This window comes from Pelobates fuscus, chromosome 2 (assembly GCF_036172605.1).
Source record: "Pelobates fuscus isolate aPelFus1 chromosome 2, aPelFus1.pri, whole genome shotgun sequence".
NCBI lineage: Eukaryota > Metazoa > Chordata > Amphibia > Anura > Pelobatidae > Pelobates > Pelobates fuscus.
Window position 1 is genome coordinate 381,560,844 of NC_086318.1, and position 15,790 is coordinate 381,576,633.

Consider the following 15,790-nt stretch of genomic DNA (forward strand, 5'->3'; position numbering starts at 1 on the left):
CGCCGCGGACCTAAAACGTTTGGGAACCACTGTATTAAATTTTTTTTTATATATCACAGAGAACATTTTAGCATACTGCTTGTCATTCATACCATTAATAGACTAGTTTAAGTGTGTCTATTAATTTCTAATACTAAAGTAGGCATCAGATGATAGGTGATAGATATAATCCTGTTCATATAATGTGCTTCTATACAATAATTGTACTTGATTTACATCAAAATGCACCAACCTTTTTTGTAATAAAACCCAAATGAAAATGCAAAGTATGCTGGAAAAATAAAAATAATTCTGTAATTATTGTCAAGAATCTGTGGAATGCTAAACTCAATTTTGTTATTTATTTCCAGGAAAAGCTGAATCATTTTCCCAACACAAATACATATAATATAGTTCAGCAAATGTGAATCACAAATTGAGATGAATGGGATTGCATGGGGGAGGGGAGTTGGATAGAGACCACTCGTTGGTATGGGATTATTTCCAGACATGGTTTTTGTGCAAAACCAAGAACAAGATCAATCAGTGGAGGTTTAATTAGGTGAATAGGAGTTTTATTCATAGCAGGCAGGGCAATTCACCAACATGAGTATTTTTAGGAATTTTTCAAATCAGCTATGCTTCTATTTCAGCTATTTTGACCTTAAAACGGCAAATCTGTCAGGGTTTTTCGTATATTTTGAAAGGACCCCCTTTGTGGCTGGCAGTGTGGTGGCTGCAGGGTAGAGGGAAAGGTGAGTTTAATGTCATCTTCTGCAGCACAATCCTATTCAGCTCCTAACGCCTTATCTGCTAGAAGCCGCCAGTGCTCTGCTCAAGCATGCACGAGAGACCAAAATTGATGTCTATGAAGGATCTCGCTAGAGCCTCCATAGACAAAGCCCTTTTCCCCTCAGCCATCACTAGTGACTGCTGAGGGCTTGACAGAGGTAGCTTTACAGGTCAAGTGTAAGAAAAAATACATGAAGTCCATACTTTTTCTAATTACATTTTTTGACTGAGTTGGAATTTTTGTGATTTTCCAACACAGTTAATGTATTTCATAAAGATTTTTGGACTCCTGACAAATCTCACTTAAGTGAAACCTGTATTCTTGACAATTGGGCATTCTTCACTGAACAGGTGGAAGAAGAGTTAGGGCCTGAAACCATTCTGCGGATGTGGAGAGCATAACTGTATAACTGTTAACCTATTTTGTTCATTCTGAGATGCCTGTATGCTGGTACTTTAATCCCCTTAGTTTCAAACACATTTAATGTTCACTTCTGTCTCGGTATCAGTGGGTGTAGAATGGATTATATTTTGGTTTTGTCAGACCAGAGAACATTTCCTATATCACCCATGTCCACCGCAAACAATTCTACTTAATAAAAACTAAACAAATGACTTGTTTTTTTCCCACCATTCTATAAATCCCTACTTTATGAAGCATTGAATAATAGTTGTCCTATGGACTCTTTCTTTTACCTCGACTGTTCCTTTTGATTAATGCCTTCCCCTAAAGAGTAATTAGGCAATTTCTACATCCTTCTCTAGACAGAGGAGCAGCCGAACGATTTTAATGGAATTTTAGATGATGTGTGTTGCAGAAGATTTTTCTTTTTAGAAACCAAGCATGGATAAAATAGAATTGATCTAAAACTTCACCCCTGCTTTTTATCCCAGCTTAATAAACCTTCAAATACTCTCTTTAGTCCATGTTTACATATTACATAGCTGAAAAGAGACATGCATCCTTTAAGTTCAGCCTCACATTTGTTTTTGCTGTTGATCCAAAAGAAGGCAAAAAAACCTAGTCTGAAGCGCCTCCAATTTTGCAACAAACTAGAGAAAAAATCTGTCTTGATCCCAGAATGGCAGTCAGGTATCTCCTTGGATCAAGAAGCAATTACCCCACTAATTAAAATGTATATCCCTGTATATTGTGTTTTTGTAAGTATTTATCCAATTGCTGTTTAAACATCTGTATTGACTCTGATAAAACCACCTCTTCAGGCAGAGAATCCCACATTTTTCTGTAAAAAACCCTTTCCTTTGCCTTAGACTAAATCTCCTTTCTTCTGTTCTAAATGCGTGACCCTGTGTAGTATTTATGTTTCTATTAACTTAATTGGAACAGGGTCTGTTTGGTTGCTATAAAGTGTGTAAGAAACCCAATCGAGTAGCAACCCTGTTTTTTTTCTGAGGTCCATAGACGTAGGTTCTTTGCACACCAGTCCAATTTCACACTTACCTCCATTAATTCCATACACCTATCTTTATTCTAGACCTTTAGTAAACCACGACACACTGGCAGGTTTCTTTTAAATGTTTATTGTAGAATATAAAACTACAAAAGAGGCTGCTTGTTTCCATGTACAATTGTTTTGCTTACAGCCCATACCTACATGTGAATACAGTAATCTGTTATCAGACGTGTCTGTAATATTGCATAGAAAAGGCACAGCTCTAAGGTCTGGTGGAGGAAAACACAGCCTTTGTTTCGAAAAAGAGAAAGGGAAAAGAAAAGAACAACTTTCATGCACTGCTCAATTCACAAAATTTACCCACATTTCTCGCAAATATTCCAAAGTAGAGATATGTGATTTGGTGTTCCAGTATTCAAACGCAAATAATTAGGGGAAGAATTGGAGGTTTAATTTACCCATATTTATTCTATTTCTGACCGTGTCCTTCAATGTACCGTATTTATTCGAGTATAACGCGCACACGTGTATAACGCGCACCCCTAATTTTCTATTAAAAATCGGTATAAAATTTTATACCGATTTTTAATCTAAAATTAGGGTGCTTGTTATACTCGAATAAATATGCTCCGATAATACCGACCGCCGGGCTCATTACAAGCCCGGCGGTCCTGGGGGGGGCGGGCAGCAAGCGTTTACTCACCTCCGTGCAGCTCCTCCAGCTTCCCAGTGTAAATCTCGCAAGACCCGCGGCCAGCTCTGACGGCCGCGGGTCTCGCGAGATTTACACTGGGAAGCTGGAGGAGCTGCACGGAGGTGAGTAAACGCTTGCTGCTCGACCCCCAGGACCGCCGGGCTTGTAATGAGCCCGGCGGTCCTGGGAGGTATAATCGGAGCACCCACTCGAATATTTATTCGAGTATAACGCGCACCCCTAATTTTAAATTAAAAATCGGTACAAAATTTTGCGCGTTATACTCTAATAAATACGGTAATTCTCAACCCTGGTAGGACAACTAGAAATATATATATTTTTGGAAGCATCACTCATGATCTAAAGAAGTTTTATGATGGATTGGCCTGCAGAGCTGTCTATTGTTCCTCCATTTCAGCTGATATTTGACTACATTTCTTACAGTTGCCTTGCAGGGAATTCTGTGTACTGAACCAGAACCGGATGTTCCCAAGTTAGAGAAATAGAATTATGGGGTAATGCCATTTAATTGACAATGGCAATGAAATATATTAAAGTGCTTTCTGAATATGTGCTAAGATTAATGCATGTGCTAAGTAGAGGTTTTATGTATGTTTGTTTGTAACACACTGATATTTACTGGTGGCAAGGGTTGTAGATTGAATAATACATATTTACACTAAACAAAGTAATTCCTTTTGAATCATTACTGTTTTACCATATGTATGTGGTAACATTATTTGATGAACTGGACACAGAGAACTTAAAGGTACACTCAAGGCACCAAAACAACTTCATCTAAATGAAGCTGTTATGGTGCCAGTAGGCCCCCAGAGGTTCTCTTACCACAAGGGGTTAAACCGTTTTTAAGTGGTTTAAACCCAATGTTGCCTCCAGTGCTGGTCTCAGCTCCTACCCAGGCAGCATTCGGCTTCTGAATTTTTACTTACAGGAAGTGTGGATTGCCGCGCCGCTGATTAGCTGAAAGCATCAGCTGACCACTTTCAGTCAATCAGTGACTCCCCATTCACTACATTGGCTTGCAAAGAAGTGTACCTTTTGCAATCCAGTTTAGTGAATGGGGAGTCACTGAGTCTCAAATGGATCTCTTTAAATGGTGTAGGTAAGGCTTCAAGAAAGCCTGTTCATAAATTGTTATTAATGAGACATGCTAAGCACCATGACAACTACAATAAGTTATAGTGGGTATGGTGTTTACAAGACTTTCGGATGGATTGTGTCAAATTGGATTGGAACAGTTTGACAAAAAACATTGCCCCTGTGCTACTCAGCTAGTGGGGTATTGGACTTCTACATTAACCTGTCTAACTTTGGGTGCGATATTAGGCTAAGGGTGCTGTGAGCAGAATAGAGTTTCATAGCTCTTGATTACGAGGCAACTATATAATTACAGGACCAATACAAAAATGATGATACCCCTTGAGGTTTTACTTTGATTAAAAAAATACACATTTACTTACTTAGGGTTGTTGTTTTTTATTTATTCAAATTAATTATAAGGAAATAATCACAAATGTAATGCAATTTCTCCAGAATGCTGGAAAACCACCCACTGATACTAAACATAAATTGTGTGAATTGTGCATTTATTCGAGGGTAAGGCGGCCATTTTCATCACCTCACACCCTCTTTTGAAATTAACCTACATTCCTAAAAAAGAGTAGATTCCTACCATACATTCTGTACATGCTACAATTCAGATGTTAGCTTCACAATAAAATAAATATATTTACAAAAGAAAAAAAAACAAAACAGGAATAAATAACTTAAGAGAAAATAAAACCACTTTAAAAAAAAAAAAAAGGAAAAAGAAAAATCAAAGCTGATTGGATCTGCTCAATTCTTGTCATATCATTGCACAACAGTGTCTATAAACACAGATCTTGCACAGTGATTATACACGTCTTAAAAGTTTGTCTGTACATATGTTAAAATAAGCCTCACAAACATGGCTATCTTGCATATGTGTTCTGAGATAAAGCAAAAACAAAATCATTCATTTTAAGAAGGTGATTATAAAAATGTAAAAAATTAACAGACGCACCGAAAGGGAAAAAAAAAATAATTAAATAAAATTATAATTATAATCTCTTTCTAGAAAAAGGGGTAGCGATAAAGGACTTTTGATTCTTGCCGTTTTGTAATTGTTAATAAAAGTGAAATGAAAAGCTATTCGAAATTGGGATAAACTTTGTAAAAATGATGATTGGATTGAGCATCAGCAGTACCCCAACTATTATAGTAGAACAATATAGGACTGCACTTGCTTGCTGTATTAGTAACCTAATACATATCCAAACACCATAACCACCACAGTCTGCTGAGGTGCAAGAGCACTAGTGACACCATGATCACTACAATGTGATGTAGTCGTTATGGTGTTTGCATTGTTCATTTCAATTGAAAATGTATCAAATTCTGAAGTGCAATATACCTCTTTTCTGTATAGTGGTCTGGAGAAAGGGAAATAGGAAAACAGATAATTTTGTTTGCTTTAGAAAAATAAGGGGCATTATTGCAAGATCAACTAATATAGAACAGAGCCCAGCAAGACAAATTAAGCCACTATATGCAAATTATCAGCAGTGATGCTTTGATCCAATATGGCTACCACCTCGTCTACTGCATAAACATAGTTTGTTTAATTTTATATAGTTCTTAACATTATTATAAATTACATATATATATATACTTTCATATATATATATTTATATATATTTAAATATCTCAGCAGACCTATTACATTGGCCTTTTCCTTCCTTTCAACAACCAAATAACATGTCTATGCCTTTATAACCAATACATACATACATGCTATAAAAATAAATAACATAAAATAAACTATATCGTTTATTAAAATTATTTGTAACTGAATTCACATTTTTCTGCACAGATATAATGTCATGCAATCCCTTTCACTGTTACGGGACTGTGCAACGTATTTTTTTTGGAGATTCCAAGATCCCAAATGCCTTTTACAGACAGATCCAATCTTAATAAAATGTCAAGAAATGAGCAGATACCAGTTTGCCATTGCCAGAACATAAAACATAATTTAAAATTTTTAAATAAATTAATATAAAAAGTATTTTCTAAAGAAGCCATTTGCTGTACTAAAATATATATGTTCGAGAGACCTGTGGTTAACATCTAAGTACCATACAGAGAGCTAAAGTATAATAAATACTGCACAGACATGGGGTGAAACCAATTAAAAACATTTCCTAATAAAAAGGAACATTCACTCGTATGGATGGTGGAAGCCACAATTTGAAGATGAAATATTAACTTGACAATAAAACATAAAAAAAATTTATAATAGATTTCAAGCTACCAGTTCTAAACACCAATAAGCATATGGCATTTTTGTGCATTACTCTACACTATCTCCTGTTTCCCACAATTTTTTTTTATAGAACAACGTATATCGTTTCAAAATAGAAAATGGCGTCCAGTCAGGTGCACACTGGGTAGTTCAATGTTTAAAGCACAACACAATATAAAGGAAAACATGTATTTTAAAAATGTTTTAATCCTATTAGGTCATGATAATGTGGGCATACTATCAGTCACGCATGTCGTGTAAGTTGTAACATACAGAAAGGTTTATTTTGACCAGATTTTTTTATTCAGTCGTTTTGTTTAATGTGATAGGTTTGCTTTGCTCACTGGGAATCTAAACAGTGTTTTAGACTGGGTTTAAATCTGATTAAATATATTTTAGAGAGATACAGGATATCCCAACAACAGAATTTGAGCTGTTGGGGAACTTGACCTGGTCCTAGACAATTCATTCACCCCCCCCCCCCCCCATTATGATCAAGCCTTAACTGTCTTCTACATTGTAGTCAAAATTACAGCTAAAGGGTTAGAACTGGTTGGTCCTGATATATATATATATATATATCTCATTGCCTTAGCCATCTTCAGATTTATATTTGCACCCTCCGAAGAAAATTTGATTTTCTTTTCCTTAGACCATATGTATTGTATTTATGAGAATAAGGAAATATTTGTTCAAATCATAGCACGTTTTACTGAAGAGTGAATGTATCTTTTTTATGAAATGCTCATAATATAAAATGATATGAAAAAAATAATTGTGGTGATGACCGCTTATATCATACTGGATATAACCACCCATAAACAAAATGAAGCTTTGTCTTCCTCACTGACATACTGTGTGACTAATTTCGTCCAGTGGAAGTCCTACTGCAGGATAGAGATGAGAGACAGACGTGTCTGTAACATATACCGTCGTGCAGTAGGTAAAGAAGAAGGACTTGTTTCATGCTAGGTGCATGGGTTAATCCTAAAATTCTAGCAGGATCGTAACTGTCCGTGACAAAGTACAATAATCTCTAAACCAGGACTGGCCAAAAAGTGTCCCAACTCTCCACACGTTGTAGAGGTCCAAATTTTATTAAGGCTTTGCCAATCTTAAGACTGTTAAATCCCCATGAATTTTGTAGACTACCAACTATGATTTGGCCACACCTGCTCTAAAACTATTGAGTTAATCATCTGCAAGGCTGAAAAAATCTAAAGGGACATACTATATCTTTAATATGGCGTATATTAACCGTTTATATTATAACAGCTACTGGCAGCCCATGCCATCGGCATAATGTGGTCTTTAGAGGTCCTTTTCTGGCATGGAATGTTTTATACGTTTACCAAATTGTCAAGAGTCTAACTAATGCGAAATGGGTAGTAACATTCCAAGACAAGATCTCCAAGGATTTAATGGTTATTTGGTTAATAATAATATTGTTTCTTTAATTTATATAAAAATAAAAAAATAACTGATTCTGTACTGGTTACATATTAATGCTCCTCTCATGGCATAGCTGTAACATGCAGTAGACGTATTACATGGACTTACTGGTAAAGTTCCCAGAAGAATTTATGAGATTAACGATTGGATTGCTGGAGTGGCAGGTTCTGGGATTGGAACAGCCAATAGGCAGTCCTCTAGAAGTTGAGAAAGTATCGAGGATATTTACTAAAGTGTGAATTCAAAGAGAATTTCAAATGTAATGCCAGATTAGCTGGACTGAGAGCATAGCCATCTTGGAGAACTAATTTTGCTATTTGAACCATACATTTTAAATTCACTTTGAACTCTTACTTTAGTAAATAAGCCTATAGGACTCCCATGGTGTTTGGAATTCTTTATCAAAGCATCATGGGAGATGAAGTTCCGCAACATGGAGGACTGCCTTTTTTCTACCAGTGTTAAAATGTACTTTTTCAAAACATATAGGGAGTATACCCAACACGGTGACCAGGGAGTCCATTAGGAAATCTCGACTTTCCCTGTCTCCTAACATCACATAACTGTAAAAACAAAAAGACATGTTTTCTTTTAACAGCTGTATAACAATAATAAACAAAACGCTTCTCTTCTCTACTTAAAATGAGGACTTTGTGTCTGGGCTCGAATAAAGTGGCAATACTAAGGGTGGCACCCCACTGATATAGAAAGGGTTAAACATGCTGTTCCACCTTCACAAAACATTAACTTAATACTTTAGTGCAGGGGTGGGCTAAATGTAGATCACCAGATGTTGTTGATCTGCTCTAAAGCTTGAAAGGTTAAGAAATCTAGGTGGATGTCTACTCTTATGCTATACCTATAATTTTAAAGGGACACTTTAAACACACCTCATTATAATGGTTATGGTGCTACTAGTCTATGAGTGCTATTTATACATATTTTGGGGCAGTTCAACATAAGCCGTGGCTCCACCTGGCATCCACACCCCACCTGCTCTGCAAGTGCACATTAAATACAAAATGCAATTGGTTATGCGAATCAACTTTGGAGGTGAATGATAGTATGGGAGCTCTGTCAGGGTGGGGTGAGGGCTCAAAAAGGTGTGGCGGAAAAACTGGTAAAGGTGCCCATGAACTCATTGCACCATAACCACTACAATAAGAAGCTGACAAATTATCAAAATACTTAACCAGTAAGAATACTTTTAGCTTTTGTTAGTTTCCCCATATACACTGTCAAATGGGGCAAAATATGAGTCAAAAGACACATACACCAGCAGAGCATATGGGACAGCAAATTTAGTTTCAACACTGATGGACCGTAAGCAAGAGGGGTATCAGTTTTCCATATTTCTCCAGTACAGATTGCCAGTCAAAGTATGCGATTATTATACGCTGAGTGTGTCGGATAATTTCTTACTCCAATCATGCTGAAAGGGTTAACTTAATGGAACAAAGACATTCTCCTGATCAGAACATTTCAGAACTTGGATGTCGATTTACAACAACACCCATAATCCTCTAGGTCTTCTACAGGTTTGAGCTGTGATAATTATGGGAGCTGAATCCTAAGTGGGATGTCGGACAGTTCATCACCCCTGTTTTAGAATGAAATTCTCCGACAAAACAAACCACATAACATGGGAAAATGAAGAGATTGTTAATTTTAGTGTGACGTCAAAAATACTGTTACCATGAGAAGCATTATACTTCACCCCACTCAAACTGACAAGTTAATCTGCCAAGGGGATGCCGTGAAAAATTAAATGGGGTGTACTTTAAAAAAATAAATAAAAAATAAAAAGATCTTAAAAACACTGAGTGGTGAAAAATTATTATAAATCCTTTGAGCACATGGTTGGTCAAACCTAAAATATCTAAATAATTCCCTCTGTGCAATCCATGGGGATCGTATAAAACATTGATTGTGAAAAATAAATAAATTTATCAATGTGGAATAAATACTTTCAATAAGATGACAAAATATTTTATGGCCATTCCTTAACCCCACGCACCCCTCCCAAAAACAATGTGCAACTCACAGTTAGGCTAAGTTGTTGCTGCCCTCTGGTGGTGAAATTGTTCTCCTTTTTTATAATAGGAGTTTCAATTAAATATTTTCTTCACACCATAGACAAAAAAATAATTCAATGGTGTGTAATAACATTTCAGGCCTAGCTTGTACATTATAAGTGGTGAAGAAATTCATACCGAAACAAAAGTAATTGTTTGTGTATAAACACCAATTTTCTTTTTTTTTTCTCCCCATTTTTCCTAGAAAAAAACATTATAAATGACAGAATCTGTACAAAAATATAAAAAACATTTGGACAGCGGTATCTAAGCAGCCATGTATATGCAAGTTTTGTTGGGTTTTTTTTTGTACATTTTTTTTTCTGTAAAAGCGGTAATTAATGCCTCCATTTGTTAACTCTATAATTTAACCTAAAAAGGACTAAAATGCCAAAAAGGGGCTCTGATTACCTAAATAATAAAATTTTTACCTTTTGCAATAAAACTTATTGAAAAAATAGACAATTATGCACATGCAATTTACAGCAGTACCACCCCCCACCCATCCCAACGTAATTCTTGTGCTTAACATATACAACAAACTGATGTTTTCGAGTTATTCAATGGTTTGGAATATGCAATCTTTAGAGAATTGTGGTATGATTATCCTTGGAGAATTATTTATAAAATATCTCCAAGTGATCATACAGAAGGCACTCCAATACAGCTTAATGCAACATTTATCACAATCCTTGTTTTTGTTGTGTTTTTTTGTTTGTTTGTTTGTTATTCCTTCTTCTCAAAAGGCAAGAGAGTACGCATGCAAAGTGCTTTAAATCTGTTTGAGTGAAGTTTGATTTAGGACCCAACCAAAACCTCCATGATATGGTCTAATTCTGTAAGGTCCATTTTAAAAGGCTGATTTGGGGTGACTGGTTGGCTGCTGTAAGGAGATAATGTTTTCAGAAGTTCGTCTGGTGCCATTTTAGAGGTTGTTCCAGCATTAGATGTGCAAGGGTCAAAATCGTACATGGACGTGTCAATATCTGAGAAAAGAATATCATCCAATGTCAGATCAGTAAGAAAGCCAGTGGATGTTGTCAACTCGAAATTCCCAGGAAGGGAATCCATTAGTTTTGGCTCACTTGTTCTGCTCTCTTGTGTTCCCTCAGGCTTAAGGGCGCCAGACGCAACAGATTCATCCTTGAGATGTGCTGTTGCTGTTGCCTCTGTTGAGGTAGATGTTGGACAAAGCTCCTCAATTTCATCCAAAGCTGAGGAAAAACTGTCTTTTACTGGCTGGACAGAAGGCGGAGAAGGTGTTGGAAGAGGTGATGGTAGTTTGCTGATAGGACCATTCTGCTGGACTGTTTGGGAAGTGCAAAACGTGTCATCCTCAAGCAAGGAGGCTGGGGTGAGGCAAGACTCTAGTGGTGTAGTGCTTACTAGGTCAGGTTGAACAGGCTGCAAGGCAAGATGGCTGAATGCAGGCTGAGCCTCCTGGTAGGTGTCACCTAGAGGGTCGGTAGGCTGAGAAGTGCTGATAAACATAGGCCTTAGGCTACCTTCTTGTTTCAGTTCCTCCTGGATTCGCCTAAGCATGTTATTTATTAAAACAGTTTTTTGCAACCTTGGCTCTGTCAGTGGCCGATGGTTGTAGAGTTTCATGAGGGAAATGTTGAAGATAGTCTGGCGCTGTAAAGTGTAGGACACCTTAGATGGTCCGTCTGTGGGAGACACCACTTTGCCTTCCAGCCCATCTTCATGCTCGTCAAACTTTCGCTTTCCTGCCTTAGCCAACATATATCTGCAAGAAATAAGAGAGAAGATATTCATGTTTTAATAAATACATAAAAAAACAAGTACCAAACGGCTATAATAACATTTATAGAAACACCCTCAAAATGTCATTGCTGCAAATCTGCAAAGGCCAGGAACTGGATGAGGCTTCTCAGTCAATCCTAGCCCTCCCAATTATGCATATCTCATAATTCCTGATGAACAGTAGTTCAAAAATAATGTGTAGTTTAACTAATGAAAACGCATGAATGAGTCTACTCTATCCGCCAATATAAACTGCAGTGTGTCTCTATTAGCTTGCAGAACACCTTCAATCTATGTTTTCACGAATTAAGTCAGTCATACATGTGCATGAGTATGGCTGCAGTAAATTTAACAAGGACCTTTCCAGCAATAGCCAGCGCTTCCTGTACACAGTGTACATCAACTTGTGTATATAGGGTGTACCACAGACTTCCCTTGTGATGCCACAGAGTGTTGGGTGGCCTAAGAACTGTAGCTGTGATTTTTAGAAAACACAGCTGTTACAATGTACCTGATGTAGGGAGTCAGGAACAAAGGTGTTCTTTGACACCATACTCTTCACGAATCATACATAGTTATAGTATTTGCAGTGCCTCTTTAGTTAAAGCATTTCTACTGATCCAGAATAGTTAATTATGCAATTATCAAGATGTGAATCTGTGTATCTGGGGAAATATAAAGGATTCTAAAAAAAGATGTAGCTTCACGAACCCAAAACAAGGCAAGAGTGTATTTCTGAACTCATATTCAGTTGAAGTGTTCTCCCTTAATAAAGGGAATATATGTGCCTGAGTAAGTCTTTAATTTAGAGAGCACCGACATTCCCCATTAGGGCAATTAATAAACAGATTTATTTTGTGCTTACAAAGGACAGTCCATATTGAGTCATTTAACTACCCAGACAAGTAATTATGGATAAAGGATAGTCCATACGTAGGCTAAATCTGGTCCCAGAATTACTTTTCTGGATGCTGGTGGGAGTTTTGTACTATCCCCTGCCTCATCAGGGCAGTAGGGACATAGACATTGCACTATTGAAAGACTGATCTATAAGATAAAACACATGTTCATCTCTTTTGTAGAATAGGAGGTGCTGGAGAAAAAAAAAAAAAAAACACACGATAGCATCCATCTGCCGTTGAGGAAATAAACTAGATTTCTCTGCAGTGTATATATACTCATCTAATTGAGTTGTAGCAGCCTAAGTAGTGAGATTCTGTCACTGTACTGGCTGCCCCCAGAGGATTGTCAAATGGATTAACTGCAAAGACAATGAGACAGCCCCCCAGTGCACGGGGGCAGTGGTGGACATGGAAAAGGAGCCGTTTCCAAGCTCGAATCAGGGAAGAAAAGATTGATTTTCCTATTTTTATCATAGAAAGGCACTGGCTTGGCACGTGCTTGCAGGCCTCGACTCTAGAGTCTGTGAAAACCTCTAGAACTTAATTTTATCTGATCTGTAAAAAAAATACTAAAAAAAAAAAGGAAAACAACAGACATAACATTTCCTGCGAGCATGACATAAACACGGATATTTAGGTTGCTGTTTAAAACAGAAAGTCACCAAAGTGAAAAGAGGGTTTTACTAGTAAAGCACAGAATTGCTAGGATAGAAACTTTAAAAAACCAATGTAGCTTTGCTATCTGCACATATATTATTATATTCTTGAAGATATCATGGTCATAGTATAGTAACTGCAAGGTGCCTAAAATTAGCAAACTTGGGAAATTCGTTTTCTTACTGATAAACTGATAAAACTACAAAACATAGCACCCCAGATGTGTCTGGACTTCATTTCCCATGATGCTCAGTCAGCCCCAGGGGAAAATGCATTGCAGCACGGCACACTGGATGAAACACGTGTTTAGGACCCTTTATCTTTTCTCTCACTGAGTCTTTTGTTTATTCTCCTACACACGGAGTATGGTATGAAGTGCTGAACTACATATCCCATAAACCTTTGCAGAGCATGGTTGGAGATTTTCTCTGTACTCCCACTGACAATAAATGGATAGTATCAGCTACTTCTTGATCTGAGAAGCACACACAGCAAGAAGAAGCAGTCTTAATTTATAAAGATTTTTTTGCATATTTTTAATGCATCATAATGCATTGAAAGTGGGGGTCTCATCCAACCTGGAATGTCTCTTTATGTGTATTAAAAAACAAGATACCAAAAAAATACGTAACAAATTATTCTGTATGTATAGCTGTGATATTTCAGTAAAGTCTGCCGCCAAATATAGCATACATACATGCAAACATTTCCATACATTACCGTAACTTAAGATATTTGGAATGCCATTGCACTTTTTAGCAGGTTGGTGGAAAGTAACTTAAAGGGCACTCCAGGCACCCAGACCACTTCTGCTCATTGGAGTGGTCTGGGTGCCGACTCCCACTACCCTTAAAGGACCACTCTAGTGCCAGGAAAACATACTCGTTTTCCTGGCACTAGAGTACCCTGAGGGTGCCCCCACCCTCAGGGACCCCCTCCCGCCGGGCTCTGGAGAGAGGAAGGGGTTAAACTTACCTCTTTTTCCAGCGCCGGGCGGGGAGCTTTCCTCCTCCTCTCCATCTTGATCGCGACGTCATCGGCTGAATGCGCGGCAGGAGCCGCGCTCGCATTCAGCCGGTCACATAGGAAAGCATTTACAATGCTTTCCTATGGACGCTTGCGTGCTCTCACTGTGATTTTCACAGTGAGAAGCACGCAAGCGCCTCTAGCGGCTGTCAATGAGACAGCCACTAGAGGATTTAGAGGCTGGATTAACCCTCATTATAAACATAGCAGTTTCTCTGAAACTGCTATGTTTATAAAAAAAAAAGGGTTAATCCTAGAGGTACCTGGCACCCAGACCACTTCATTAAGCTGAAGTCGTCTGGGTGCCTAGAGTGGTCCTTTAACCCTGCAAGGGTAATTATTGCAGTTTTTTTTAAACTGCAATAATTACCTTGCAGGGTTAAGTCCTCCCCTAGTGGCTGTCTATTAGAGGGAACTTCCTGCTCTATAGCACAGGTTTTCTGTGCTAGAGCGTCGCTGGACGTCCTCACGCTGTGTGAGGACCTCCAGCGTCGCTCTATTCCCCATAGGGAAGCATTGAAATTCATTTTCAATGCTTTCCTATGGGGTGTGCTAATGCGCATGCGCGGCATTGCCGCGCATGCGCATTAGGTCTCCTCGGCCGGCGGGCGAGATCAGTCTCGCCCACCGGCCGACGTAAGCAGAAGGAGGAGTGGCGGGGGAGGAGGAAGCAGCGACGTGGGACATGTCGCTGCCCCTAGTAAGTCACTGAAGGGGTTTTCACCCCTTCAGCAACTGGTAATTGGGGGGTGGGAGGGAGAGGGACCCTCCAGTGCCAGGAAAACGGATCGTTTTCCTGGCACTGGAGTTTCCCTTTAACTTAACTCCTCTAAATGTTCTTCCATACATCAGTGTCCTAAGAAATGTGTGTAACTGCTTTAAAATAATATATTACATTTGTAACATGGAGCAGTATAGCCACATCTCACATCTTAAACCTTAGGTAGCTTAACACCTATAAACACATTATTAAATCGCTTAAGGAAACAGTTTACGCAACGCAACTAATTTACCAAAATGAAGTTGTTATGGTGCCAGGAGGTTCCTGGTGCTAGCTCACCTTAAACCACTCTCAAACAATTTAACCTCAGAGTCTTTGTTCCAGTACCTAATCTCCCTGACTCTCTGCCCTTCTGTTTTCTAAAAAGCTCTATAACGAAAGCCGCTGACAGCTCTCAGCCAATCAGCGGCACAGCTGTCCAATTCTGCAAAAGCCTCCAGGTTTAGAGATAATTAGAAAATGGAAGGGCAGAGAGGCAGGGAGATATTGCGCTGAGCAAAGACTTTGGGGTTAAGCTGTTTGAGAACAGTTCAACCCCTTTAAATGAGCGAGTGCCAGGAACCTCCTGGCACCATAACAACTTTGTTTCAATGGACTGGAAGCATAGCTGACTTAGATCATTTTTCCAGTTTAGCTATTTTGGCCTTTAATTAGTCCTTTAATTAATTCCTCACTTTATTAATTAACCCAGTTAAACGAACACTAGAGAGTCCGGAACACAAACATATATTCCTGACCCTACAGTGTTAAAATCACCATCTAGCCCCCCTGTTTCCCCCTTGCTTCTCTAATTATAGTAAAATCTTACTTGTATAAATGTCTGTAGATCCTGGCTTTGCTCCTGTCTGCCTGACCTGCCAGAAGTGGTGTTCTGAGCAAATCACAATGCTTCCCTATTGGATTGGCT

At 38.3% G+C, this 15,790-nt stretch overlaps 1 protein-coding gene across 1 annotated transcript in view; it reads right to left on the minus strand.

Moving 5' to 3' along the window:
• Nucleotides 1–9,126: 9,126 nt before the first annotated feature.
• SERTAD2 (SERTA domain containing 2) overlaps nt 9,127–15,790 on the minus strand; it is a 63,675-nt gene continuing 57,011 nt past the window's right edge. Inside the window, exon 2 of the mRNA XM_063443775.1 lies at nt 9,127–11,500. Within this exon, the coding sequence (XP_063299845.1) occupies nt 10,552–11,496 (945 nt within the window). The 5' untranslated portion in view covers nt 11,497–11,500 and the 3' untranslated portion in view covers nt 9,127–10,551. The remainder of the gene's footprint in view (nt 11,501–15,790) is intronic.